This window comes from Eremomyces bilateralis (genome assembly GCF_010015585.1).
Source record: "Eremomyces bilateralis CBS 781.70 unplaced genomic scaffold P152scaffold_1, whole genome shotgun sequence".
Taxonomy (NCBI): Eukaryota; Fungi; Ascomycota; class Dothideomycetes; order Eremomycetales; family Eremomycetaceae; genus Eremomyces; species Eremomyces bilateralis.
In genome coordinates, this window is record NW_022985067.1 from 225,531 (window position 1) to 238,848 (window position 13,318).

The following is a 13,318-nucleotide window of genomic DNA, read 5'->3' on the forward strand; positions in this document are numbered from 1 at the left end:
CCAGGCCGTCTCCAGACTCCTTCGAACTCATTGCATTTAGCTTTCGCATTGCTAGCTCCCCTCCCATCGCGCCAACCTAACTGACCAGATCCCGATCCCGTGCGTGTCGAGCGTTGCGGATATCTGCAAACTCCAAATGTGTGTCTAAGTAGGTACCCCCAAAAAGAAACCGTAGATCCCCCCGTGTACCATCCTACGGCCCGTCCCCGGTCCGGATATCGGGCGCTGCCGGACGCGGCTGGTTGCGATTGCCCGGAAAGTCGGGAAGGGGGGTTTGGCCGTGTGCCGTACGCGTCGAGGAGGAGAGTTGGACCAACGCCGGATTTTCGCCGAAAAAGAAGGGTTCAACCGCTCGGGGTTGGGTTGGGGGAAGCATCGAGTGATCTCACCATGGCCGAATCGCCAAGATGTGACGAAATCGGCCCAACGAGAGCCGTGATGGCGATGACTCTACTCGGTGAAAACTGCAAGCTATTAAAGGAGAAAGGACGGAGCAGAGCGCTGAACGGCGGATGATAAAGCTAAAGAATTCCAAGCGATCTCAACCGAGTCGTGCTACCTCCGACATCTTTTTAAGGTAGTGTAGTAAATATTCGTAAAGGAAGTGGTTCGTTGGTGGCGTGTCGGCCGACCGATTGCGTGGCCGTTGCGACGTTGTGGAAGAGTGGAGAAAGGCGAACATGTATAAGTCGATCAGAGGAGATCTCGAATGCTGCCGCATTGCGCGAGGCACAATCGCTCGTCCGCGGTGTTACCCGCGGGAAACATGGCAGAATAGTCCCGATGATCCGAGATACGGTTGCAGAGGTGCGGGGAAAATAAACGCGGATTGTCGCGATTACACGCTTCGTGGGTTGTATTGGGCAGGCTATTCCAGAGTTAGCACCAAATCAAGAGGTTGAAGAGGGAGTGCGTCGCATACCGGACTGTTGAGCATGTTCGCTCGCCGGTTGCGACCTTTTTTAATGTGGCTTTTCAACGCCGAGGAATCGAGCGGCTTGAGCAGCTCGAAGGAGCAAAGCAACGCGTCGTTGACGGACATGACGGCGCCCCAATTATCGAACTCGCCGCAGTACTAGAGCAAATTAGATGGTGGAGCAGGTGGAGAGGTTGGGGGACATACATTTGGTGCGGAGAACACCGTGACGAGAATCCTTTCAGTGAAGAACTCATACCCATCTTCAACCACCATGTGCGCGCGACACACGAGATCGAAATCATGTCGTGCCAGGAACTCCATGATGACCTTCTTCCCAAAACAGTAGCTCACCCCCCGCTCATTCGCCTCCCAATCGTTATCCATGTCCGCAGGATCCGACCACAGCAGATCGTTCAGCAAGCCGTAGTCCGGCACGTCGGTGGGACGGGCGATCTGTCGGATGTCGTCCATGTGCGACAGGCTGGGCGACAGGCCGCCGTGCACGCAGAAGATCTTCCCGGCGACGATGGCGGCGATGGGGAGTGTGTTGAAGGTGTCGACAAAGGCCTTCCAGATCTTCACGTTGCAGCGGCGCTTGCACTCGTCATAGAAGCCGTAGACGCGGGTGACGTTGGCACATTCGTGGTTGCCGCGCAGGAGGAAGAAGTTCTCGGGGAACTTCAGCTTGTAGCAGAGTAATAGCAGGATCGTCTCGAGGCTTTGTTTGCCGCGGTCGACGTAGTCCCCCAGGAATAGGAAGTTGGCTTCCGGAGGGAACCCGCACATCTCGAACATCCGGATCAGATCCGTGTATTGCCCGTGCACGTCGCCGACGATCTTGACCGGGGCCTTCAGCTCGAGCAACGCCGGCTGCGACATGAACACCTCGCGCGCCGCCGCGCAGATGGCGAAGATCTCCGCGTTGCGGAGGCAGACGGTCTTGGTGACCTTCCCGGCATACGCGGCGTCCAGCAGCCGCGAGATCATGTCGTCGAGGTTCAGATCTTTCGCTGCGGACAGCTCCATGGTCGAAGGGGAGCCTTCGTGTTCTTTGTCGGCCTCCGGGGCGCGCGGGATCGGGGAGTCGGATTTTTCGAGGATCGACGGCTTCGGCAGGGCGGTGGTGGCGTGCGGACGGACGCCTTTCGGCGGAGCGTCGGACACGAGTTCAACTTCGCCAGATTTCCGCGCAAGTTCGACGTCGTGGTGTCCGTTGTCTATGGAAGTCGACATGGTTGGGGACGGCGGAGGGAGCGGACCGTCGGCGGCTGCGCGCATCTGGGCGGTGTCCATGGGCTCCGTCTCCGAGGAAACGGAGCTGGGACGACCGGAGCGAGCGCCATTGGATTTGATGCTGGCGGCAGATTTCAACGAGGCGGAATCGGATCGATCGACGGCGGCGGAGCCGATGCTGGAAGAAAGTTCGGCGGTGGATCCGCGAGGGCTATCGGTCTTGTTGACGCCGGGGATCTTGGATCGGAGGGAACTTCGAATGGAGCGAGTGGATTCCTTATCGCTTTTTGCAATGGATGGATAGGAATCAAGCGCCGGGCTTAGCGCATCATCGCCGTTGGAAGACGAAGGTTTGGGGGAGCTGTCGGACCTGCCCCCTTTGGAAGGCTGATTTCCCATGACCAAGGCTCGTATAACCGGTGTTTGTACCCCTTCGGCGATGGACAGCGGGTGTGATATCCGATGGCGTGTCTTCCGATTGTATGTGGTCTCGTCGGCAACAGAGCGCGGAGAATGTATGGGTCAAAGAATGACTGAACGTGAAGAAAGTTGGTTGGGAGGTAGTGCCGGTTGGCCTGTCTCAATCCACAACCACCGTCTCGTTCGGTATTAGGGAGGTCGGAAGAGTCGCGAGAGAAAGAAGAGGCAATGAGACTCGATCGAGGCTTGCGCAGTGGTTTGTCGCGGGCCAGTCCTCAGATAGGCAGTATGGAGCGAGGGATCGGGGGTTGGGAAGCGGTCACGATGATGTCGAGCCAGATTCGGTAGTAGTGAAGCAGCTACTGCGTGCCGTTAAATTCCTTGTGCATCCGAAGACTAAAGCTGTCACGATGTCCAAGCTCGACTCGAAGTCCGGGCGAGGGAATAGAGCGAGTGATGTCCGTATTTACGAGGTTTGGGCAGAAAATGTGTGATAGACCACGGCAACTCGCGGGAGGCGACGGGGAGACCGGGGGGCAGCAAGGCAAGCTGGAGGAGATACTGGAGAATCTACGGGGCTCCAAAAGTGCAGATAATTGGGATGGAAGATGGAAGCCGTCTGGATCGGAGAGGAACTGAGGAGAAGCACTTGATGAGATGGTAACAGTCGAGAGTCGAGTGTTAATGGAGAGAGTTGACTAGGGAAGAAAGTTGATGACAGTTGATCGGATCCTCGTTGATCGGCGACGATGAAGAGTTGCTACGGAGGGAAGAATGCTAGCGGCCTTCTCTATCTGGGGCCAAGACTAAAGGGGAGGGGAAGGGGTTGCTGGCGCTGTTACTGGGTTGTTGGAGTGTTCCGTAGTGATGTGAGGGGCACGCGTCGCCCAATGGACCTCCCTGCGTGCGTATCGGGGGCAATTCCCTTCCCTAACCCCCTCCTTATCTTACTAAGACATGCGACAGATTGAGCCGCGTGGGGGGGGATGTGCAGGTGAAGGTGCAGGCGAAGGGGGGGATTGGCGGGACATTGGGGGCTGGGGGTGATATCCGAAGTCCGAAGCAGCTGAACAGCAAGTCGTTCTTTGAAGTCTCTGATAACACCAGCTCTCCGATATATCCATCGCAATGGAAAATCCTCCGAAATAAGGACGAGGGTTCAAGACGCTTCTGGGTGGGACAGTGGGAGGCCAAGCAGCGCCTAGAACGTGGTGTGCTCCCTCCTGGTCAAGCTACCGCTGGAGGTCATCGTCCTGTTCTCGAATGGTTGGGCCAGACTAGAGAGGAGGATAAGATAATTTGTCCATGTTATCTGACAACGATAACTCGGGATTCCAAGGATGATAATGAATGCATCCAATCCATATCCTCTCCTTCACCGGTGTGAATGCGCCTAGTACAATGGCACATATGTGAAATGGCCAATGTCGGAATGTGGTTTCAAGGAGTTGTCTCTTTATGCATATCTTTCCACCTCGGATGCGAGGATGAACCTGCATAAAGAGTTGAAGACATCGATTGAAGGAAATCCATTTCCCTAAAACATATCACAGCCTTCCCTGCCTTAATTCAATGGATTAACAGCCAAAATGGGCTCCTTGATCAACTCAAGCGGTGGCTTGTGGACCAGGCAGTTAATATAAAGATACGCACCCTGCCAACACAATCGGCAAGTTTTCATCTCCACCTTGATAACCAACAATATACAATATCTTCTACCATTTTTTGGGAGTACTAACCATTGGGTTCTAGAGCGATGTTTCCTACTGTCCTACACATTGTTTGGTCTCTAGCAGAGTCATGGTTCTCAGGGTTCAGACATTCGAGTTATGATTTACGTTAACACTGATTTGCCTCACAACCTGCATGCTTTTTGATCCCCATCTCCCCCAATACAAGAACAGAAGTCTCCTTCTCATCCTTTCCTTCCTCAATTTAGTCACGTTTCCTCTTTCCTCCCCTTACTATATCTCCATCCAAGCATCTCACGCCCCAGCCGCCGCCGCTGGCGCATCCGTCCCGAACTGCGCCGCCGCCTTATCGAACAACGACGTGATCGCCCCCACCGCCCGCCCCGCAAACTGGCTTGCAATGCTCGGCAAGTTCCCAATGATCGCCTCCACGTACTTCGTCGTCCCTGCCTGCTGCGCGTCCAACTGCGCCAGCACCTCGTCCACCCGCCCCGACGCCACGATCACATCCTTCTTCAGCAACAGGTCGCTCAGCGTCTTGTTCGCCGCGCCGGTCAGCGCCTGCGAGCCTTCCGCGAGGGCGAGCGCGCCGGACAGCTCCGTCTTGGGGGAGGCGGCGACCTTGGTGGCGCCGGATTCAAGGGCGGCGACGACGGCTTGGGAAAGGGTGTCCATTTGGTCGAGTTGGGTGGCGACGTTTTCGGCGGTGAGGGCGACGATCGCGACGTCGAGTTCGTTGAGGGCCGCGGTGATGGCTTTGCCGGTGACGGAGATAGTGTCGGGGTCGCGCTTGACGGGGGAGGCAAGGGTGAGACCGAGGACGGCGGAGAGGATGGCGAGGAGCTTCATGGTGGTGGTTGGTGCAGTGGAGCGAGGGACTGGCTCTGTGGGGGAAGGTCAGTTAGGGGTTGATGGAAGGGTGGAGTATCTTTACTTTATAAAGAGCGTGGCGCGGAAGCTGGTATCAGATCAGTGGACGAATGCTGGAGGAGTAGTGTTCGGCAATGATGCGATCATAGGTGAATTTATATACTTGACTCCCCTCAACGCCCCTCTTCTCCGGCGACTTCCCTTCTCCACGATCTCCGGACCCAAACCTGTCTGATCGAGCAGAATCACATGCCCCCCTCGTCTATCTCGTCATTTAGCGCAATCAGCCCTCGCTCACGTCGTCATCTTCCCCAAATTGTCCGAAATATTGGTTCGATATAAGCCATATTGCTCGCCCTAATTGCTTCCAAGAGCGCCCACTCTTAGTCCTCGTGCTTACTATACACTTCGATATCAATCATTGATCAATGCCGAATGTATCTCAAACATCAGACTACTTCGCCCGGCCTTGAGTGCTCGACGTACCCTACTGTTGATGTAATAACAATTCCCCATCCCCTCTTTCCCCAGATGCTAAGCAAAGCTTGCGCCCCTCAAGCTTTGCAAATGCAGCGATCAGCCAATCGAGTGGGGTATATATATTTGGACCTCCCACTACCCCAGATATTGACCTCGAAAAGTCCGCTGCGCCGAAAGGAATCCCTCGCCGAAAGACGTTTCATCTGACAATAGACACCATGGAACAAGCCCTCAGATATCATCAATGTAACTTCGCATTCTCAGGGCACGCTTCCCTCCACAGGACTATTGGAATCGTGGCATCAGCCACCGGAATGATGTGCTAGCCGAATCAAGTAGTAAAGAGCAATGTCGTCGAATCTAACTCGACATGCGCGGAGATCCAATAATCGCGTTCGGGACGCCTTGGCGTTTGTGGTTGATTGACGTCCCAATAGCTACAGATTGCGTAAAGTATTGGGCGCCAATTAGTAGAATATCGATGGCCTGCACCAATGGCAGAGAAAGGGCCGGAGAATTAGCTGAAGGGTCGAAAAGTTATTACCGCGACTGAATAGCGACGTATAGTTGAAGTCCTTCATGCTGAGAGCATATCCAGGATCAGGGACTCTTAGAGCGGAGCACAAACCACGAAAGGCCTAGAACGCGATATACGAATTTCCAGCGCCCTCCGCAAACGAAGGTTTATATTCATGAGCGAATTTTGTATTAGAATACATTGATCGGCGTCCCAATCGCGCCCCCCCCCCCCCTAGCAATAGGGCAAATCCCCGCTAACTAGAAGAGCGATATATACCGACGCCCGGCCCTGCTCTACCCAAGCCCCCCAAGCTCCCCTGAACGATCCGATGCTCATGTGCGATTGATGAAGCCTCATCACGTCTCCACCGAATTTGGGAAAGGTCCCAAATTCCATGCTGCTCACGTGTCGCGTGCGCCCACCGTCCCGATTCCAACCCTCCGACCCCACTCTCTCGAAAAGGAGAGCCGGGCACCATCCGGTCGAACCGCCGCGACCGACCGTCAGCGACTGACCAGCGTTACCGACCGCATATTGCCCTACCGCGGGATCGCAGCTCATCGCGTCATCATCGTGATCTTCAACAAACCGCCGTCAGCCAAACTTGCGTGAAAAATCGCGGACAAACCCTAGAAGCTTCCCACATCCAGCCACGCCTCCACGAACCCCAGCGCCTTCCCCTGCGGACCGCACATGAAGTCCTCAAACTCGCAGTAGCTGAGCCGCCCCGGGCCGCCGCGCTCCGCGACTTCGCGGTCGATTTGGTCGAGGTAGGCGAGGCGCTGAAGGCGGGAATCGTCGGGGGGAGATTCGAGGGTGCGCTTGTAGGAGGAGACGTAGGCATCGTAGGAGGCTTTGGAGACGATGGTGCCTTCGATGGCGTAGAGGGGGTTGGCACTCGTGGGGACGGAGTTGGAGGGGTCGGTGGCGGGTGAGGGTGGGAGTGGGGCGGCGGTGGCAGCGGTGTCGTCAGGGGGATGGATGGTCGTGGTGGGAGGGATAGGAGGGGTCGGATCGTTGGAGGTGTCTGCGGGCGAGGTGCTGGCGACCCAGTTGAGGATGTCACCGCTGGAGTTCGGGCGGAATTGCGGCATGGTAGGATCCACGGCGACGACTTCGGGGGTTTCCCGAGGAGGGAGCTCAACTTCCGTAATCGTGGTTTCTCCTAGATGTGTGTCCTTACTCTTGCCCTTCGATTTTTCACCGGGGCCTGGTTGCTCTGTTGAAGCCTTGTCAGTGGCTTTTGACGGTGACGAAGATCGTGCAGGTGGTTTGGGGCCGTGGGCAGTGCCGTTTTGAAGTGATGTTGTCCCCTCGCTCTTGTCTTGTTCGACACTATTGGGTACCCGGGTTTCAACTCGAACAGGACCATTGGGAGTGCTGGCCTGATCTAAGGATGTTCCTTTATCATCTTCTTTGATTGATGACTTCGATGACTCTCCATTGGTGAGTGTATGTGATAGCACAGCGCACCCATTGCCCGAGTGGGCACCCTCCTCATTACCTGGGATGGCCTCGACCCCGTAGCCCGATTTTTCCAAAAGCTCCTGCAGTGGGGCGTTCAAGATATGTTCCTCCACTTCCAGCACTGCCGACTCGACTTTGCCCTTCCCTTTTTCGTCATTCACTGGCGCCTCATCAGTATCCGGGGCTTCGCTCGGCTCATTTTCGTCCGCCTCGTCATCAAACATGTTCGCCATGAAATCCATCGATTCATCCAGTATCCGCTCCCTACGATTAACGAACTCGTCAATCTCCTTCCGCCACCGCTGCCGTTCTCCAGCCGATCGGGTCATTTCCAGCGCCAAATTCTCCTTACCGAAAAACAAAGGGTTGAGAAGCTCGTTCAACCCCTGTTGGGTCACCTGGTACAGCACGTCTTTGCCAAGGTCCTGCTCCGGTTCGGGGATCTCATAGCCACCCCATCTCTCGCCTAAGGGTCGAGATGACGTCGAGCAATTGGATCGGGTTTCGATTTCCGGATCGTCTCGAAATCGAACTTTCGACGATGAACGGGAATGGGGTGTCATGGGTTGCGAACCTCCGAGGGCGTCTCCTTGAGGGGGCATATTCTGCGCATACAACCGGGTATCATAATCCCGCAAATCCGTTGAATCGTCCTTAGGTTCCCAATGTATGAAGTGGTCGGGTTCCTCCATGCCTTCCTCGACATCCGTATAAAACTCACGACGACGCCAACGTTCTTCTACGATTCGATGTTCCTCCATGACTTCGCGATCAATAGGAAATCTCGCCAGATCAATATCATCCCACTCCCATCCATCGAAAATCGGGTCCTCTAAATCTCGCGAGGCGTAGAGGACAGCCGCACGGTGGTCCGTCTCGATCGTGTCCTCGCGAACGACGGAACTATTTTCATCTTTCTGACTGGGTCGGCCTTGATTCGAGGGGAAATTGATGTCAGTGAAGACCGAGCTGAGAGGTTGACTGCCTCGTATTATTTCCATATTGGCGGCGAGTGAGACATCTTCTTCGCTAACCAATAGGCAATTCTTTGTAACCTCTCGTTGAATGGCGTAGTAGGCACGGAACATGCGGAGGAAATCCCTACGACCGATGAAGCCATCCGAGTCCATGTCGTATCCTCTGAAAATCTTTCGAATCTTGCTCGGTGTGTCCATCTTTTTGTGCAAGGTTTCCAACCCTAGTATGAACTCCTCAAAATCAATCAGTCCATCGCGGTTGGTATCGTAGAAATCGAACAGACGATCGAAAATCAAGTTCGGCCGAGGAGGGTTGACAGAAGTACCAGGAACAAAGGCTTTGTCAAATGCTTCCCGATCGATGGCGGCCATGACCTTGCTCGGATCTGATTTGTGCCTCCGGTTCGCTAGGCATGTAAACTGGTCGTAAAGCGCATCGATCTCGGATCCCTCGTACCACGTCTCCTTCGATAACTTCTTTCGCGCGGCTTTTGGAATTTGTCGTGGCATGAGCTCGGGTTTCCCGGGTAACATGATCGGCAAGCCTTGCCGCGGAGGACTTAGGTAGGGGATAGGAATCTTGACTTTGAAGAAAATGTGGGTTTTGTCATGTACTCCCATCGCCTCGCAATCGGTACAAAGGTCGAAGTCCGCGCAGTTTGCACATCGCCATCGGACGCCCCGGATGGGTTTCACCTCGCAGCTGTTGCACTGGATTCCTCGATGGATGTACCCTTCGTTCTTGGCTTGCTCCTCCGCGATGTAGTACAGCATGCTCTTCAAATTTTGCCCCTCAACTCTCTGTTCTCTTTGCTCCTCTACCGTTGCCGCGTCGTCCGCTGTGTGAAAGGACATCTCCGTGCCTGCCACAGTCTCCCCAGCCGCGTCTGTTTGCCCATCCACCTGGGCCGGGTCACTCGGGAAAGGCGGGAGGCGGTCGATGTTGCGGATGAAGATCTGCATGCAGTGACGCGATTGACTTTGGGTCAGACCATGCGCTCGTATAAAGTTTATGGCTGCATTGTAACGCCCTTCGCTAACGGCCGAGGGCCATTGTAGGACGCGATAGACATGGACCATTCCCCAGGCGGTATAATACAACTCCCATGCATGTGCCAGAGCATCTTCCGTAGGATCCGGTTGCCCAGCATCTCGAAGACTGTCACGGGCAGAGTCCACCAATGCGCGCCATATAGGCGGATTCTCAACACTAAAGTCGACGGTATACTCATGACTTCGGCCGCCTGGAGCGATCAGGAGCTTTGAATTGTCCAGGTACATGAACTCGCCATGTTCAGTGGTGAAGCGGACATTTAACGGCGGTCTTTGTGACGGGGTGGTGACCCAGGATTGATTATTGGGGGGGGTCGGAATGCTGGTTGGTCGGCGGCGGCGATGAACGGCGTTGCTTCGTCGAAGTGGAGCGGAAGGAGGGTGTGCTAATGAGTTGTAGATAGCGTAAAGTCCATAGCTCGCAGCCGCTCCGGTTATTATGTAGATGATGGGTCGGAATCGAGAAAGCGACTCGTTGGAAGTGGCCATGTTGTCCGAGAGTAAGGAGCCTTGGATGCTCGCATGTCGGAAGGTTACCTCATACACATGTTGAGTTTATAGAAGCCAGGATGCGTAGAAACAATGATCGGTCTCAAACAATAGCTAGTCGTTTCTCTCCGCCAGAGGGATTCAGCGAGAGTAGGTTCGTATGGGTTATGTGAGAGTATTGACAGTTTTCATGAAGATTATTTACGAGTTACAACACGAAGTCACGTAGTCAGCAGTCACGACGTCGGCGCAGTTGCGGATCAGGACTGGATCAGGATCGCGCCACAAGGCCACAAGGCCACAAGGCCATATCTCTTCCGCCGTCCATACATGTCCGCCTGTCAGTCTGGTTACTGATATCAGTGGCCTGATTGCTTCCGACTTGCCCTTCTTACCAGCAATTCATTACCATGGTAAGTCTCGAAATTGAGCCGAAGCAATGCAGCCAGCAGCCTCTGCTCATATTATATGAGAACAAATTCCATGCATGTTAATGTATCGTATGAGTAGTAACTAGCCTACCCAAGTTCCACCCAGACTCTAATTTGCCAGTGGTACCTCGTCAAACTCCTTTTTCATAAACACCTTCAACCTCGCCAACCCCTTTTCCAACGTCTCCGTGTCCGCGACAAACCCAATCCTGACATACCCAGGGAACTCATCCCCGAAACACCTCCTTCCCGGAGCGAAGAGCACTCCCGCCTTCTCCAAGATCGCCTCGCACAGTTTCTCCGAGTCGACCGCCTTCCCCTCTCGGTGGAACCTCACAAACGCCGTCGTCCCTGCGACCGGCTTCACCCATTCGCACTCGTCATCAAACTTGATCACGAACCGCTCTAAAATCGCCAGGTTCGTCTTGGCGAGTTGGATGTTTCGGCTAAGAAGGTGGTGGACAGTGTCGTAGCTGAGCGCGAATGCGGCCACTTGCTCGTCTAGTTGACTCACCGATATGGTAGTGTAGTGGCGCGTCCCTGCAATTTTCTCGACTAGTTCTCGGCTGCGGGAGGCGATCCAACCGACTCGTATACCTGCGAGAGCGTAGGCTTTGGACATGGAGCCGGTGGCGATGGCGTTGTCGTAGCCCATTGATAGGATGGATCGGGGGAACTCGGGGTCCATGGGTCCGATGGAATGGAAGGCGGGGCGGTAGACCTCGTCAGATAGGATGATTAGGTTGTGCTCCTGGGCTAAGTCGATGACCTGCTGGAGAAGACTTCGTGGCAATACCGCACCGGTGGGGTTATTTGGGTTACTATCATATGCTCAGCAGGATGTCCCAACCCTTGCCATTGATGACTCACTTCAAAACCAGGAGTTTTGTGTTTTTCTTGATCAGCCCTTTTAGATCTTCGATATCCGGGATCCACTTGGCTTCGGCCTTTGCTTTCCACAGATCGACTTCCGCACCCAGCGACGCGGGAACCGAGTATAGCTGTTGATATGTAGGATAATGGCAGACCACATGGTCCCCGGGCCCAATCAACGAGTAGAAAACCAGGTGATTCGCGGCGATCGCCCCATTCGTGATCAAGATGTTGTCCTCTGGAAGGGGGGTGCTGACTTTCGAGGAGTACAGCTTGGCCAAGTTTGACCGCAACGGCGAGGATCCCCGGATCGCTCCATATGTGAGCTTTTGGTTTCGGTCAATCTCCAATCCGGTTTTGTTCTCGGATAGATCTTGTAGCTCGTTGAGGGATATGGAGGAGCAGCATGTTTCAGCGATGTTGTATTCGCACTTGTTCTCCCACTCGTCCATCCACTAGCAGGTTGGGTCAGTCAATACATATTGAACAGGGGAACTTGCTGTTTGGGTCTCTAGGGATATGAGAGTTCGTCGAATGCACAATATAGCTACTTACATCCTCAATTTGGAAAGGTTCAAGCTGAACCATGATGAGACTGGTACTGCAAGCAACCGGCGGAAATGTGAACAATGAACCCTAAAAGATTCCGACGGAACTCGACTCGACTAGGACAGTGGGACTGAATGATAAGACGACCTGGGATATTCAATGATATTCAATATAGGCCTCTCAGAACCAACCAAAGCAAGATATTCTTTGACGTCCGTTAAGATTTTATAGTCAGTTGCTTATGGACTTTAACAACCGCAATACGCCCTACAGCTTGACATACGTAGTACGCTGTGCAGATGGGTATTTTAAACGTATGATTATGATATTTCCGTTCGCACGCATTTGGAAAATGATAGTAATGTTGACAGTATCAAATACGGATAACTACAGGTTGGAATGTTGTTGAATTCGGGTGGGCCGCTGGCTAGGTTCCTTGTTCGTCTCTCCACCCCAAGTCAAGGCGAGATATCGGGATACCATATCCTACAACGGGTTTTCTTTTCTTAATATGATTTGGTTCTATCGTGAAGTTTGTCTATAATTTCATGTTGTCCATTAAGCCTAAGATGATTCCGATAGACATGCTCATACTTGTCCTTCTGTGGTACGCAACCTGTTGCTGAATTGATACTTCCCCATGCATGCGCGCATCTTGTCTCTGGATAGCTCCTCTGCTATATCGTTCAACTACATATCTCCACTGACCTGGACCTCACTTTCGGTTCATAACGTACATTCATGAGAATGCTCGTCTACAGCACTGCCTGTTCATGACTATCGCACGAGATTCTCCGGGACAGGCAACGACTTGCAGCGAAGACTAGCGATTTTCCTTCTTCCGGTGAAGATTTGGGTCAACTCGCCTCAACATCTTTTCTAATTCTTGGATCAAGGCTATAACGTGGCTCCTGAAAGTGGAGCTCGACTGGCTGCATGACCACTTGTGGTCCAGTCAACTTTCACCGCCATGAAGCTGCGCCGCAGATATCAAAACTCAGGACGGTCATCCTGACAAGAAGAAACGAAACATTCTCGCGGATTCCGATGACCAATGAGGAGAAGAGGAAATGATGCCGTTCTCCTGTTCCATATCGTCAGTGACGACCAAATAGCACCATTGCACATTCCGCTCGATCCGGTAGAGGGGCGGAGAACATGGGCAGCCCAGCCGTTCTTCTACGACTGCGCCACATCGTGACTGGGTGCTACTCATCCAGTTATGCGACCGGAAACCTCTGGTAGGCTGCTGACTCTATGAAGTCGCAGTGACCTGTGGCTGGGTGCAGTATTCAGGCAAAAGATTCTAGGCTTGTTCTCTCCAAGCGGAGGGTTGAGGTGACGAA

At 53.8% G+C, this 13,318-nt stretch overlaps 4 protein-coding genes across 4 annotated transcripts; all 4 read right to left on the bottom strand.

Moving 5' to 3' along the window:
• Positions 1-838: 838 nt before the first annotated feature.
• On the bottom strand, positions 839-2,551 carry P152DRAFT_469376 (putative serine/threonine protein phosphatase; the record flags this gene model as incomplete). Its single annotated transcript, XM_033680894.1, has 3 exons — positions 839-868; positions 923-1,075; positions 1,124-2,551. The coding sequence occupies 3 exons, from the start codon at positions 2,549-2,551 to the stop codon at positions 839-841; spliced, it is 1,611 nt and encodes a 536-aa protein (XP_033538486.1).
• A 1,703-nt stretch (positions 2,552-4,254) lies between these two features.
• On the bottom strand, positions 4,255-5,144 carry P152DRAFT_453474 (uncharacterized protein). The gene has a single exon (XM_033678376.1). It carries the CDS (start codon positions 5,110-5,112, stop codon positions 4,558-4,560), a length of 555 nt encoding a protein of 184 aa, XP_033538487.1. The 5' UTR covers positions 5,113-5,144; the 3' UTR covers positions 4,255-4,557.
• Positions 5,145-6,383: 1,239 nt separating this feature from the next.
• On the bottom strand, positions 6,384-10,327 carry P152DRAFT_453475 (uncharacterized protein). Its single transcript, XM_033678377.1, has one exon. It carries the CDS (start codon positions 10,117-10,119, stop codon positions 6,763-6,765), a length of 3,357 nt encoding a protein of 1,118 aa, XP_033538488.1. The 5' UTR covers positions 10,120-10,327; the 3' UTR covers positions 6,384-6,762.
• A 332-nt stretch (positions 10,328-10,659) lies between these two features.
• Positions 10,660-12,011, bottom strand: P152DRAFT_469379 (PLP-dependent transferase; the record flags this gene model as incomplete). The annotated part of the gene is made up of 3 exons (XM_033680895.1): positions 10,660-11,371; positions 11,421-11,878; positions 11,979-12,011. 3 exons carry the CDS (start codon positions 12,009-12,011, stop codon positions 10,660-10,662), a joined length of 1,203 nt encoding a protein of 400 aa, XP_033538489.1.
• Between the last annotated feature and the right edge of the window lie 1,307 nt (positions 12,012-13,318).

Excerpts from the sequence above, each read along its gene's own strand:
- P152DRAFT_453474 (XM_033678376.1), bottom strand. The coding sequence starts at position 5,112 with ATGAAGCTCCTCGCCATCCTCTCCGCCGTCCTCGGTCTCACCCTTGCC.
- P152DRAFT_453475 (XM_033678377.1), bottom strand. The coding sequence starts at position 10,119 with ATGGCCACTTCCAACGAGTCGCTTTCTCGATTCCGACCCATCATCTAC.